A 15,752-nucleotide genomic window follows, 5' to 3' on the forward strand; every position below is an offset into this window, starting at 1 on the left:
CTTCGTCTCATCGTTTGTGATTCCACAATATCTTGTTTCGTTACCATATATACGATTAAGATTATTGTGAGGTGATTGATAAGACTAGGCTGTTCTTCGGGTATATAAGTCTGGTTTATCAATTGGTTCATGTGCACCTTGATTTATCAAAAGACGGAACAAAACTCATAGGTATTTCTTTGGGAGACAAATTTATCTATTCCAATAGACTTTTCTGTGTGAGACAGATTTGTTTATCAAGTCTTCGACTTTGGGTCGTAGCAACTCTTGGTTATGGGTGAGATCATCTAAGGGAATCAAGTGCGTAGAATCCTGCTAGGGTTCAGAGACGTAAGGAGCGCAACTATACCTTGATCAATGTGAGATTGATTAGGGCTCAACTATATTCCAGTCCGAAGTTTATTGGTAGTAGATTAGTGTCTGTAGAGGCTTAATACAATGTGGTTTTCAAATCTGGACTAGGTACCAGGGTTTTTCTGCATTTGCGGTTTCCTCGTTAACAAAATTTCTGGTGTCTGTGTTATTTCCTTTCCGCATTATATTTTGTTATATAATAGAAATATCACAGGTTGTGCGTTAAGTTCAATCAGTTCTTGAATTCGGCCTTTGGGTTGTTGATTGACACTTGGATATTGGTTTGTGATACAGTCCAAGTTATTTCTCTTATTCAATCGGGCTCGCAAATTCCTATTTGTTTGATTGCGGATTGAATTGAGAAATCGGGATACAAACTCTTTGATATATTTCCATCGATTAAGTCTGATTGTCTAGTTGAATCTCTTGGAATTATATTGGATTTTGTCCATACAGATTGCTAAGCGAAATATTGGGTGTGGTTGTTAGACCCCCGCTTTTTCATGGACAATATCGATCTGTGTTCCTTTGGGGAGCAATCTTAGCCAATTCGTTTGATACAAAAGAAAGTGTATCTTCTATCTTACGAATCTTGCATCTCCATTCCACATGCCCTTTACTACCAATAACAACACTGCTTGGTAACATACGAAGTATGAGTTTCAATATTACCTTTTTTGTGGATCCTCTTGTATTGGTGCTCGACGAGTTTTCTTCTTCTTCTTATCTTTGTTTAACATTGTTGGTTTCTTGACATTAGCAGAAGTGCACTCTTTGATGGTTGAACTTGACGAGTCTGGTTGAATACAATTCTTAGGCATGACATGCTTTACCTTTTTACAAGAAATAGGAGCATCTTTGACATCAGTGGAAGCCTCTGGTTGATAAGAATTTGTAGCTTTAACAAAATTTACCTCTTTGCTATTATTTGAAGCATCTATTCCCTTATAGCCCAATCCTCATGTATCACGATGATTTCTACTTGCTTCTAACATTGAGGTTACATTGTTTGAGCTATCAATGCGCTTTTTTAAGTGCAAATTTTCTTCTTCTAGCTTCTTGATTTTATAAAGAGCACTTGCCATGTCAGCCTCAAGGCGTTTTTCTCGTGAGAAATATTCACCTTCCTTCTCTTCAAATTTTTTTATTGAGAGTTAATCCTTGCATCAGATTCAACAAGTTTCTCTTCCAACAAGTGAATTTTTTCAAGAGAAGCATCATGCTCCCTTTCATATTCAATAGTTATTGCTTTAAAAGCATCCCGGTTTTTCTCAATTAGCTTGTCGCCAAATCTAGTCATTGAAGCAGGGGTGCAAAAGCAATCACAGGAGAAGCGGGTAGAGACAAAAGCTGAGGAAATCCTCCGTGAAAATCTAAATCAAATGGTCGTTTACCTTTACAATTAAGCTCTGCGCGAAAAACTTTCGTCACATGATGAAGACTTCAAAAATTAGGTACAAATAAGATATACTGTTAAATAAGCTTAAAGAGTCATGTCCTCAAAACCAACAACCACAAAATTAAATTAATCACCAACTATAATTTATTCCTGATAAGCAAGTCATGAAGCTCAATATTTGTCAAGGTATATTTCCAATACGAATAAAAGTTGGAAGAAATCATACGCAATAACTAAACCATGCATAGTGGTAATAACGACTAAACCATGCATAGTGGTAATATATAACGATCTTATTATCACCCACAATAAAGCAAACAACAACTGAACCATCAATAACCTTCTTAAAACCGTTAAGATAAGATTAAGAGAATCGATACTTAACTTAATAGATGCAGTTAATACATAGATAGATAGCATGAGTGCAGACACCTGAGATAATCGAGCTTCAACGTTCTTTTATATCCGAAAATAAATATATACTCCAACAAGATAGGAGATAGAATTTGATGATTGTCGAGTCTTCATATTGCCAAGTACTAAATGCTAGATTAACAACATTGTTGTTGTAATATTAGCACAACTATTAAACTTTAAAAACACATTTGGAGTGATAAGTTGTTTAACCATATTCGGAACAACTTGTCGGTTGCAATACAATGTTGCATACGGAAAGAAAGAAATTCAAAAATCTTCGATTACGAAAAAAGAAATTTGGAAAGTGTAATTAGAGATATCAAGGTTCAAACTTTTTTCAGTTTTGCTGAATTAAACTGTTAGAATGAGTCAAGCATCCGTACTCTGTACGGACTACTTTCTTACTGTTAATCATAGCCACATGATTTAGTTTTTTGTTACAGCTGTTACATTAATTACAGTACAGTCTGTCATTCACCGCCTGTAATATATCAGTCACCTCCTGTAATATTTGTTTCGTTGTTGAGTCCGTGAGTCTATATAAGACTTAGTCCTGTACTATTGTAAAATTAACATTCATTGAATAAAAACACAGTTCTTATATGGTATCAGATACCAAAAAGGGAACTTCAACTTCTCCCTGATCATCACCTGTAACAACCTTCAAATCACCATTAAACCTGCAACTTAACCCTAAAAATGGTGAGAACCACTCAACGAAACACCGCATCATCTTCCGCTGTCAACAACAACACACTAAACATCAATAATTCACAGCTGTTTCCACCATTATCATCACAACAACCTCAACAACCAACTTCTTTACCTTCTTCTTCTTCTTCATCTCAACCACCACCACCACCACCATCTGCAAATCAACAATCATCACCACGACCGCCTTTTACTACACCACAACAACAACATCTTCATCACACACCAATACAGATTCCACAACATACATTACCTTCTCAAAATCTTCATCGTTTTTACTTCCCTCAATTTAAAACACAACAACCTCAAATACAACCACAACAACCTTCATTACAGTCCTCCTTCTACAATCAGTTTGTTTTTCAGCCAAGATTTACAATTCCTTTTCAAAACATAAATAATTTTGTTTCTGATAAGATGGCTCAAATTATCTTGTATGAAAAGATCAGATTTCTTCCATTCTTATCTGTACAAACCTTTATGGTTTTGTTGATGGAACTGTTCCACCTGAATCTCCTATGGTGATGATCAACAACACTCAAAAACCAAATCCAAACTATCTTGAGTGGTTACAAATTGATAAATTCGTTGGATCTTGCATTAACGCTGCAGTAGCTAGATCGTTCTCTTCTGAATTGCTTGGTGAAAACACAGCCAGAGAAAATGGATGCATTTGGCGAAACTTTTCAGTGATCAATTTCTTGCTCGTAAGTCTTTGTTGAGATCTCAACTTCACTCAATCAAGAAAGGCTCGTAAACAATTTATGATTTCCTTCATCAAATCAATACAATTTCAGATTCTTTAGCAGAAATTGGTGAACCAGTGCAAGACTCTGGTCTGGTAATGTATACTCTTAATGGTCTAGGTCGAGAGTTTATTCACTTTGTTGTTAGTGTTCAAAACAGATAGGCTCCGTTATCTTTCTATGAACTTCGATCTCGCCTTCTTAGTCATGAGCAATTCTTGAAAGAACAAGATTCAGATTCCTTCTTTACACTGATTTCAGATCCAACAAACTCTGCTTTCTTTGTGAAGAAACAACCTTCTCCTTATACTTCTAATTTTCGAAAACCTACACCTTCATTTCCATCACATGTATCACCTTCATCATCATCGTCTCCATCTTCTACACCAACTTGTCCTCCTGGTTTTCGAAAAACTGAGTTTAATCCTGCTCAAAAGAAAGTTATCGATTATGGATCCATTCCTTGTCAGATATGTCATAAAAAAGGTCATCAAGGTAATCGGTGTAGATTTCGATATGCTCATTCAATAAACAGTTTAGCTCCTCCTCAGAAGGCTTTTCTTAGACTTGATCTTAATGCAGGGAGTGATACTTCTTCTCTTTGGTTTTCTAATGAGTTTGATTATAATGTCCAATTTCCTAATGATACTGCTTATGAGAGTGGAGGCTATTGGAGTCATACTCACTCAGAACCAGTTTGGATACCTGATTCAGGAGCTTCTAGCTACATGACAAATGATGCTTCAGTTTTACAGAATACTTCTGCTCATTCTGGCACTGAACAAGTTATGGTTGGAGATGGTAAGTTACTTCCTATATCTTTAGTAGTTTCTTCAACTTTATCTACCCCATCTAAGCAGTTTAATCTACAGAAAGTACTTTATGTTCCTCATTTGCAACACAATTTAATGTTTGTTGCTCAATTTACTAAGGAAAATAAATGCTTGTTTTATCCTTGGGGATATGAAATAAAGTCATTGAGGAACCACCTTATTCTTGCTAGAGGGAGGATGCAGCATGGACTATATCCCATAATATCTGGAAAATCTACTTCAAATACTACTACTCAACAACCAACTATTTCTCCTCATAGTACTGCCTTTATTACTTTAGCAGCTTCTTCAACTTTGTGGCATTCAATACTAGGCCATCCTGCTCAGAAGATTCTCCATAAGCTTGACACCAGTACTGCTATCAAACTATCTACAAAATGTACTTCTATTTGTGGATCTTGTCAGTTAGCTAAGAATAAATGTTTACCTTTTCATGCCACTAGTAATAATTCTAGTCTACCTTTTCTGTTGGTTCACTGTGATATTTGGGGCCCTGCTCCTGTACAATCTCATCTGGGATACACGTATTATATTCTGTTTGTTGATGATTGTACAAAATTTTCATGGATTTATCCAATGAAGAATAAATCAGACAGTGTTCATTGCTTTAAGTTGTTCAAGTCCCTTATTGAGAATTTGTTTACTGTTAAGATAAAACACTTTCAATGTGATGGTGCTCTTGAGCTTGTTAAAGGACCATTTAGAGATTTTCTTGATTCTAGTGGTATTGCCTTAAGAATTTCATGTCCTTATCTTCATCAACAAAATGGTTCAACAGAGAGGAAACATAGACATGTCACAAAGATGGGGAATACTTTATCTTTTCATGCTTCTCTTCCAAAGAAGTTTTGGTTTGATTCTTTTTTAACAGCTGTGTTTCTTATCAACAGACTTCCCAGTAAGCTCCTTGACTTTAAATCTCCTTATGAAATGCTATACAAGTGTAGACCAGATTATTCTCTTTTCAGAGTGTATGGGTGTTTATGTTATCCAAACTTGGCAGCTTATAGGAAAGATAAGCTCAGTCCAAAATCAGCTACCTGTGTGTTTCTGGGATACAATATTCATCATAAGGGGTGCAGATGTATGGACTTGCGCACTCATAGGATATATGTCACTACTCATGTTGTTTTTCATGAAACTAAGTTTCCCTTTGCTGAGTCAACTGCTACTGTTGCTTCCATATCAGCTGAGTCAACTGGTACTGTTGATCCCACCACAGCTGAGTCAACTTCTACTGTTGATCCCACCACAGCTGAGTCAACTTCTACTGTTGCTTCCATATCAGATGAGTCAACTACCATTGTTGATCCTACCACAGCTGAGTCAACTGGTACTGTTGATCCTACCACATCTGAGTCAACTGATACTGTTGATACTGCTTCACCTGAATTATCTAACATCATTGCTCCTGTTCCAGCTCCTTCAGGAATTCATACAAGATCTAAGTTAGGTATTCATGTTCCTAAACCTCTCTCTAAGGATTTTGTATCAAATAGTACACTGAAACATCCTGTCTCTGTTGCACTTGCTACTTTACTTCAATCACCTTCTGAACCCAAAACTTTTAAAGAAGCAAGTAAGTTACCAGTTTGGGTTAATGCCATGAAGAAATGAATATACTGCTCTCCATGAGAATGACACTTTTATTCATGTTCCATATCATCCCTCTATGAATGTACTTGGCTGTAAATGGGTTTATAAGACAAAATTACATGTTGATGGTACCATAGATAAACAGAAAGCTAGATTAGTTGCTAAGGGAAATCATCAAGTGGATGTTATTGACTTTGATGAGACTTTTATCCCTGTAGTTAAAGCAACTACCATTAGATGTGTTTTGAGCTTAGCAATCTCAAATAAGTGGAGCATGAGACAATTGGATGTAAACAATGCTTTTTTACATGGGCTTTTAAAAGAAAAAGTTTATATGGAGCAACCTCCTGGTTATGTTGATCCAGATCATCCTACTTATGTATGTGAACTTAAGAAATCCTTGTATGGACTTAAACAGGCTCCTAGGGCCTGGTATGACAGATTCAGTGGGTATCTTATTAAAAGTGGTTTCAAGAACTCTAGTTGTGATAGTTCCATGTTCATTTATCACAAGAATTCTGAGAGGATGATTCTCCTAGTCTATGTTGATATTATTCTTGTCGGTACTTCAGATTATCTACTTACTTCCTTTATTACTTCCTTGAAGTCAGAGTTTGCAATGAAGGATCTTGGTCCTCTACACTATTTTTTGGGTATTGAAGCTTTTTTTAACTCTTCAGCTAACAAAATGCCTCTTACTCAAAATAAGTATTCCTTGGATTTAGTTCGAAAACATGATATGCTTGGGTGTAAACCTTGCAAAACGCCAGTTGGTTCAGGTCCAAGGGTGTCTGCTTTTGATGGAACTCTATTGTCAGATGTTGCTTCTTACAGAAGCTTAGTGGGTGGTCTTCAATGTTTAACTCTCACCAGGCCTGACATTAGTTTTTCAATTAACTATGTGAGCCAATTCATGCACAGGCCTACTGATATTCATCTACAGCTGGCCAAAAGAATTCTCCGATATATTAAAGGTTCTTTAGGTCAAGGCATTACTTTACAAGATGGTGATTGTTCCACTCTCACTGCATACTGTGACAGTGACTGGGCTGGATGTCATGATACACACAAATCTACATCAGGTTATTGTGTGTTTGTGGGTGGCAACTTAGTGTCCTGGTCTTCAAAGAAACAACACACAATCTCTCGCTCTTCCACAGAAGCTGAGTACAAAGGTCTTGCAAATGCAGCTGCTGAAATATTGTGGCTTTCTTACTTATTTGAAGAACTATCCGTCTACTTATCTCTCCCTTGTCGTTTATACTGTGACAATCTTGGTGCGGGCAGTCTCACTGCAAACCCAATTTTCCATGCCCGCACAAAGCATGTTGAAGTAGACTACCATATGATTCGTGATCTGGTTAGTTCTGGTTTTCTGCAGATTTCCTATATTCATACTCTCAGTCAGATCGCAGATTTATTTACCAAAGGATTGTCAAATTCATAGTTTAGCTTATTGAAGGGAAAACTGATGCCTGCTGTACGTGCATCTGTTTGAGGGGGAATGTTAGAATGAGTCAAGCATTTGTACTCTGTACGGACTACTTTCTTACTGTTAATCATAGCCACATGATTTAGTTTTTTGTTATAGCTGTTACATTAATTACAGTCTGTCATTCACCACCTGTAATATATCAGTCACCTCCTGTAATATTTGTTTTGTTGTTGAGTCCGTGAGTCTATATAAGACTCAGTCCTGTACTATTGTAAAATTAACATTCATTGAATACAAACACAGTTCTTACATAAACATTTTAAATTTAGGTTTAATGGTGATAAATTGTTAGGACTTAGAACACTCGGATAATATTGCGGATATATACGAGCATACAATAAGAATTGTTCGTATAGAGCTCCTAGTAAACTAGAAGTTGAAGCAAGATTTCTCTTAAACTCATTATTTTATTAATTTTTCTTGTTGTAGTTACAATGGATACATTAACTACCTATTTATAGGCAGAGTTAACTGACTACTACACCATTCTAGTTTTCTTTAAGGTTTTTGGATCTTTATCTCTTACACATACATATGCCATTTTGAATTACTACCGAATTACGAACGGTTGACCAGATTTTTGTCCAAATTCGACTTTCACGAATCAGAATAATACTTGTACATTTGTCGTTACTAAATCTGAATCGCTAACTAGGGTGTGAATAGCCCACATCCCAAGAGGACAAGGTTCGATTCGTCGGATCTAGGGCTGCACATAGGCCGGTACAGTCCGGTTTTCTTACAAACCCGGTACCTGTACCTGGAGTTGACCGGTTCCTCATTTTGAGGGCCGGTACCTGTACTTGTACTTGGACATGTACTTGTACCGGTTATACAGGACCGGTTCTAACCGGTATCGGGTTTTTACCCACACTTCAGTTGAACAAAAATCAACCCACAGATTCATCTAAATATCAATCTATCAAACTCAGTAAAATCCACAACATTCAAACATTTTCAGGGAACCCAAAGATCATAACCCATGTTACAGAATCAATTAATGGTTCATAAGAAACTGAACAGAGATACAATAGAATGGAATGATTGTTTGCATAGAGACATAAAAATAATTAAACAGAAATTGAATAGAGACATAAACAATTAACCTATGTTACGAAAATACCCATATTATCTTCATCTTCCATCCCTCTCAATTCAGCGTCAATGACCCATATTAACAACAACTTCAGATCGAAACTCATATTCATTCTTAATCAGATCTAACGTTTCTCTCAGTAGCATAATCAATTCGAACTCATCTCAAGTCAAATTAATACAAAATTGAAGAACATAAAGAATAAAAATGGATTTATCAATAATTGGTGAAGCAGCACCATTCCATTCTAGCCAATTACACCACCATATCTTCTCTATCTTCCGCAACTTCTGTTTAATTCATCAACTGAAACCGCCGATTGAACAAACCACAAACCGTAATTTCTCCAAAATCAATTGAACCCTAAACTAATTTATATCTACAGTGGTTGTGCCCAAAAGTAAAGAACAAGAGCGTAGGACGAATAAGGTGGTGGTGATTCTGGTGCTGGAGGTTGTAATGGTGAGTGGTGGCGGTGGCTCTCTATGGAGAAGACGGAAGAACTGAAGAAATTTTTTCTTTGAGAAGAATTGAGTGAACTGTGAAGGTGGCTAGGTTTAGATTTAGAAATATATATGATAGGCGGACGGTCAAGATCAATGCTAATCTTATAATCCAGACTATTACTGGGTACTACGGGTCCGGGGTGGCCGGGAATAAGGTAAGAACCGGTACTTCTGTCCCGGTCTACACCGGTTCTCATATTCCATTCCCGTTCCCTGTACCTGTTATACCGGTTCTGGTGTGGTACCGGTTTTTTTTTCCCGGTTCTGATGCGGTTCATCGGTTCTGGTTCGGTTCCTGTGCAGCCTTAGTCGGATCCAAAAGGCGTATCACCGTATCACCGACAATGTCCAGCCGTAGATCTAAAGTTACGAAGCAGAGACGGTTACGATCGAAAGATGCATATATAATGATATACAATGAAGATAGTCCAATTAACCAATTCTTATAATACCCGCGACAAATTTCTCAATATTTTATTTGTAGATTTCCCGCCTAATATTTGGCGGGAGATTTCTTCCCTTCATCTGTTAGACTCCATTTGGTGTTTCCAAAAACCAGTGAACCAGATCTCTCCCTCCGAAACCCCACTCTCCCTCTCTCTTCTCTCTTTCTCAGGTGCATACAACAGCTCAGTCGCTCAGATCTAAAGTGGAGTCTCTAATCTCAAGTGAGTTCATATTCTCTATTAAACCCATCAAGTTATTTCTGATATTTCTTAAGCTTCTTTTGAATCTAATCTTCATGTTATGCATCTATCACTGACATTGATATTCCTGTCAAATCTCAGATCTTTTATTTTTCTTTCAATTTTTCGGTCATAGATCTTGGATTTTCCTTGAAAATCAAGTAAAATCGAATGTTCTGAACCTAGGGTTTACTGTTATTTTATTGTTATCAAGATCTACTTCGTCAAAGGGTTGTGAATGAGATTCATTTTAGTACCCTTAATCATCTTTTTGTTTATGCTTGTGTATGGATACATTAGGGTTTTTTATTTTGCATTTGGGAGATTTATAATTCCATTATATGTGTTTGTGAAAATGCTTGAGAAAGAAAATCTTATAGGTTAATTAGGGTTTTCTTAGATACGTATAGGTCCCATCAAAGGTTCAGGTCTGTGAGAATACTCTGACTAATTCTGGATATGGGATTTTATTCCTAGGGGAAAGTAGTTTCTTTTTCCAAATTGTCAATGTAGAAGGAATTTTAGTCTATAAACAGTCCTAGTTACAAGAAAGGGAATTTCTTGCTAGTGGAAAACAACACCTAGGGCAGGGTAACCTTAAAATCCTTTCTGTTTTAACTAATGAAAAATTAGCAGTGTTACGGGACAATTTTCACTTCTGTTTTCACTTGATTGTATTTGTTCTCTTATTGGGGTCAAGTTAGTTTGATCATACATTGACACACTCTTATATTTAATTACAATTTGTTGCAGGTTGAGTGCTTTTGTGCCCTGCATCTCTATTTTTTGCTTCATACGATAACTGGACACCTGATCATAGGTTTTGTCTATGGAGTTAAACGGGTCGAGTGGTGTTCATTATATTCAGGCAATAATGGGTGGGCTGGTGTCAAAAATTATCAATGTGAATTCTTTAGGAAGACCAACATTGAAGTTCAAGCCCCTTAAAAGCATATATGAGTCTGAAGATTCAAACAATAAGCAACGAAAGGCAGCAATCTCTGGTTCACCTTTTAGGTCTGATAGGTTCAGGACTGAAATGGTGAGTGACTTCGAGGAAATTATCCCTGCTGACATCTCTTTGGGAGAGATAAAGAGGAGATGCAAAGCAAAGAGGAGGAAACTTACAGAAATGGAAAATCATGATAAAAATACTTGCTTCTTTCCTACTGATACCTCTATTGAGATTAGCTACACAGATGAGCAACGAAAGGAAGATGAAGCTGACCTAGAGGAACCCATCAGTAGTTTGAAACTGAAGCTGTCGAAGAAAAAGCTTAAACAAAGTTGCTTCCAGAAATGTGTATTTACATCTCCAGTCTCTCAGGAAGCATTCCCTGAAAATATCCCACACTCTCCTAAAGAATCATTGGAAACTGTCGAGAGGATACATACACATTCTGATGTTAAGGTTGAGAGTTTCAAATCTCTTAATGATTTGGTAAGTCTTGCTGATGGTTCTACAAGTATGTCTGATTTTGATACGGGTTCTCCTGGTTTTCTATCGCATGAAGTACCCAGGTGGCTTAATGGCGATTCGGAGGAACAAACTTCTTCAGCTAAAGCGTCTTCAACTTCTCTATGCATTGTTCATGAACCCATTGATATCAAGTCAGAGCCTTTGGGAACTGATGCTAATGTGGTATCTGTTGCTGATAGTTATCTATTTATGTCTATGGATTTAGGTGAAGATAAGTATCATATACCGTCGACAGTTAATGGAAATGAGTTGAGGTCTAGAAGATTTACTTTTGTAACTGAAGAGGCTCCTAGTTGTGTTATAAATGATGAGGTTCTTTTTGAATGCTTGGAGACTGGGGCATCAACTATATTGATTAAAGAAAGTTCAAATGCTGTTAATGAGGAACCATTTGGACCTGTGGAGCTTGTTATGCCTCTTTGTTTCTCCAGAGATGATGTTAGGATTGTTAAAGAAACTACAGACGTGGAGCTTCCCCAGCTTAGTAGTCGGGATTATCTTTCTTCGCCAGTGTTGGAATCTGAGAACAAGGGTCTTTCCATTATTGATGCTGAGATTGTCGAAGGTATGACAGATGTGGAGCTTCTGCAGATTCGTAGTCAAGATTCTCTTTCTTCCCCTGTATTTGAATCCGAGAATGGAGGTCCTTGCATGATTGATGCTGACATTGTTGCAGGAATTACAGATGTGGAGCTTCCGCAGATTAATAGTCAAGATTATCCTTCTTCCCCTGTATTATTGGAATTTAAGAACGAGGGTCTTTCCGTAAGTGATGCTGATATTATTAAGGGATTTACAGATGTGGAACTTCAGCAATTTAGCAGTCATGATTCTTCTTCTAAGAAAGGTCTTTCCAGAAGTGATGCTGAGATTGTTAAGGGAGTTACAGATGTGGAACTTCATCCGCAAAATAGTCAAGATTCTCCTTCTCCCCCTGAATTGGACTCTAAGAACGAGATTCTTTCCTTAAGTGATGCTGAGATCGTTGGAATTATAGATGTGGAACTTCAGCTGCTTAGTAGTTATGATTCTCCTTCTTATCCTGAACTACAATCTAAAAACGAGGGTGATGTGGCTAGACCTATCCCTGCAAGAGCAGAACTTGGAGCTATTGAAGACTCTTTTTGTATCCCTGAAAACAAATTTGAGCATGACAGTATTTTTGGTTGCCCAATTTTACCTTGCAACAAAACAGAAGTTGTCAGTGAAAGAATTCATCCCGGGGATGAGATATGTAGAAGCGGCCTAGAAGAATCTTGTACCAAGGGAATAACATGCTTGGTGGATATTGATACTGTGACGCAAATGTCTGAAAGTGAACAAATTGCTGCTGGTTGTGATGGAAGTAATTCTGAGATAATAGGTGAAAGTGACAGTAAGGAGGATCAACCTCTTATTACAGAAGACAATGTTGTTAATGCTGGAATTTCTTACATGTCATCACAGAATTCTACTCCATGTTCAAGTCTTGGAACTGATTCAGATTCTGTAGGCCATCATCATTCACCCACAGTCCAGCCTGTAGAGAAGTGCTCATCTCCAGCAACTGCTGAACCAGTGACGGATGTCGATGAAGTACTAGATTGTTCTACTGTCACCAGTCCTGATGCCATCAACAGGGTTGCAGTCATGGAAGACCTTGAGGATAACCATGGTCGAAAGCTAGATTATCCTCCAAAAAGGTTATTTTCAGCCAGAAAGGTGAGGGTTGTATACCTTATACTATCCATTCGTTTTATTTCATTTTTGTATCTATATCTACTTGTTTTGTATTCGGTTACTGAAAGTGGTTTGCCGTAAACAAATTTCAGGCCATTTCACCATCTTCTCAGGAAAAACTTCTTCAAGCTGTGGATGCTGATGAACTATATGATAAGATAAAACCTTCGAGTAAGTTTTCAAATCAGTGTACATCTTTTGTGTGTCATGAGAAATTGGTCACACCATAAATGTTCATAACTCTGAAGTCAATTTCATCAGTACCACTCATTCTAGTTAACTATATGAGCTAATTATTTGCTCGATTTCAGACTACTGCTTCAAACTTCAGTAGAAAAAAGATGTTATTCTATAGGAATTTTACCAAAATTCTTTGTCCTGTCATGTAGGATTACCTTCCATTGTCTTTATAAATCTGCAGAAGTCAGATGCTTACTTCTCTCTTGTTCCTTTGAAATGGAATTTGAGTTTATTTTGATGGTAGGAATTGTCTTGCTTGTCCTTATAATGTTCTAACGTAAGGTTTCATCAGCAGGAATACGTATTATAGGACCCAAAGTCAAAATGAACCCTGATGGAGTCCTTAAGAAACGGAAGATGATGAAGAATGGATCTGCACAACTGGTTCCTAAAGGCATTCTCAAGGCCCCAAATGTTTCATTTATGGTACCACGTCATTGCTCTGAAGGTGCATCCATCCAGACTTGTGCAGACAAAGCTGTTTCATTCACGCAGAGGCAGATGCATGACATTGAGGTTCTAGCAACGAAGCTCATGAAGCAGTTAAAATCTATGAAAGAGATTGTTGAACAATCATTGCTCGTGGAAACTTTGCAAACTGATTCATGTTCATCTACACAATTGAGATATACTGTTGACAAGGTATGCAAGCAGATATGTACATATGTGCAATCAAAATTTATGCTTTTCCTTGTACAATCGAATTAATGCCAGCATTCACTCATCATGAAAAAGGCATTTATTGGTTTTCTCTTTGTTTCAATTTAATGTCTTGATTGAGTTTTTCTTTTTGTTGGACAGATGAGGATGGCTACTGAAAATGCAGCAGAAGCCGAAGAAACTACAAAAAAATGGCTTTCCATGATGTCCAAGGACTGCAATCGTTTCTGCAAAATTTTGGTTAGTTTCTGCCTTTGCCCACTAAACTGAAATTCTGATATTTAAGGAAATTATTTATTGTTAGCGCGTGACATGTCTGATCTTGATTACATTTACATTCTGATAATAGAAAACAACAGAGTTAAAAGCTGCTGCTGCGGCATCATCATCACCGTCTAGCAATGAGGTCCACAGAAAGAGAAGAAAAATAACATTTGCGGATGAAACTGGTGGTAACCTCTGCCATGTCAAGATTTTCAAAGATGATCATGAATCTCTTTTAGGTCCTGAAAGTGAAACAGCTATCTAGAAAAACTGAGGTACTCGGATTCACTTGTACATTACAACCTTGACCTCGGAAATGTTAACTGATGGCTGTAAGTCTCCAATAAAGAGATCCGTAACGGCCTGTGAAGTATCATGGAGGTGTTGAAGTTACTCGAACCACACACTGCTGTTAAATGGGCAGTATTCATTTAGGCTTGTGTTGTACCTAGGATTGCTGAGCTGTAACTTATGAAATGGTTTATTTATATTATGCATCCAAGAGATGTATTCATAACTGTTGTTGAAGTGCATTCTGGGGACATTTTTTCCCCATGTGTGTTGTACTCAACATTTGATGTAGATGTTGAGCTGAACCACTGTCCCAATACGGCTTCTGTAAACTAAATTTTTTAATAAATAAAACATTACAATGTTTTTTCAGATTTCAGCTTCTGCTTTATCTTTGGTATGTCAATATGGCTCGCGAAGTTACACAGTCGGACTAACTGAGTTGTAGTTTAAAGTAGGATTTCTATAATGGGTTCAGGAAGTATTAGAGGACCATTTGATACAAAATAAGCATGCGTTATCTTTGTGCTTCAGAGGTCATCCGGCCAGTGTGATGCCCCAGCTATGCCTCTAAAGTCCAACTCTAATGTGAATAGCCAAGGGACGGATGGAATACCTTATTTTCCAGCCACAAAAACAAAAGATAAGTAGCCTAATCGAGAATGCCACTCTCTTATCTCAACTCAAAACAGATAGTGATTAATGAATCTAATGTCAATGGTCAAATTCGGTGCCTATGTCACCTCCCTTTCGCTTTTGGTTATCTTATGCAGATTATCCCCATTCATACTGACAAACTTCCGCATCTTCTGCTGGAGTTTGACAATGGTTGATAGGAGAGTTCAAATTGAGGGAGGGGCTCGATATTTTTATGTCATTATCTAGTGTAGTTGGAGTTATCCTTAACAGATTCTTTATTAGGAGTCAAGTGGAGACTAAAGGAATTTTATGGTGCAAACCTTCATTGAAAGAATGTGATGATTCTTGGCATATTTTTACTGAGACTTGTATGGGCATGTGGGTCGTACACTACACTGCAATATTTTTACCGAGACTTGTAGATGGAAATGAAATGTCAGTACTTCACAATGTTATCCAGAAATCTGTACTATAGTTAGAATTTCTGTTCCGAATAACTGGTAGTAGATTCTAAAATTCTGGATAAAATTGTGATCCTGCAGTAAACTCCGGGGACATTGGTGATTATCTACTTATCTTGAAGTAATAAATGGATAACTTAAAACAAGTCAGTAATAATA

At 37.2% G+C, this 15,752-nt stretch overlaps 1 protein-coding gene across 2 annotated transcripts; it reads left to right on the top strand.

Moving 5' to 3' along the window:
• The first annotated feature begins 9,669 nt into the window (after positions 1-9,669).
• LOC113294150 lies at positions 9,670-14,856 on the top strand. Of its 2 annotated transcripts, none has more exons than XM_026542568.1 (6): positions 9,670-9,821; positions 10,593-13,020; positions 13,131-13,209; positions 13,571-13,920; positions 14,080-14,178; positions 14,288-14,856. In XM_026542568.1, the coding sequence occupies exons 2-6, from the start codon at positions 10,669-10,671 to the stop codon at positions 14,465-14,467; spliced, it is 3,060 nt and encodes a 1,019-aa protein (XP_026398353.1). In that variant the 5' UTR covers positions 9,670-9,821; positions 10,593-10,668; the 3' UTR covers positions 14,468-14,856. The 2 variants fall into 2 exon arrangements, with proteins under 2 accessions (XP_026398353.1, XP_026398357.1); XM_026542572.1 differs by having other exon boundaries at positions 13,574-13,920.
• Positions 14,857-15,752: the final 896 nt, after the last annotated feature.

This window comes from Papaver somniferum, chromosome 1, assembly GCF_003573695.1.
Source record: "Papaver somniferum cultivar HN1 chromosome 1, ASM357369v1, whole genome shotgun sequence".
Classification (NCBI taxonomy): Eukaryota; Viridiplantae; Streptophyta; class Magnoliopsida; order Ranunculales; family Papaveraceae; genus Papaver; species Papaver somniferum.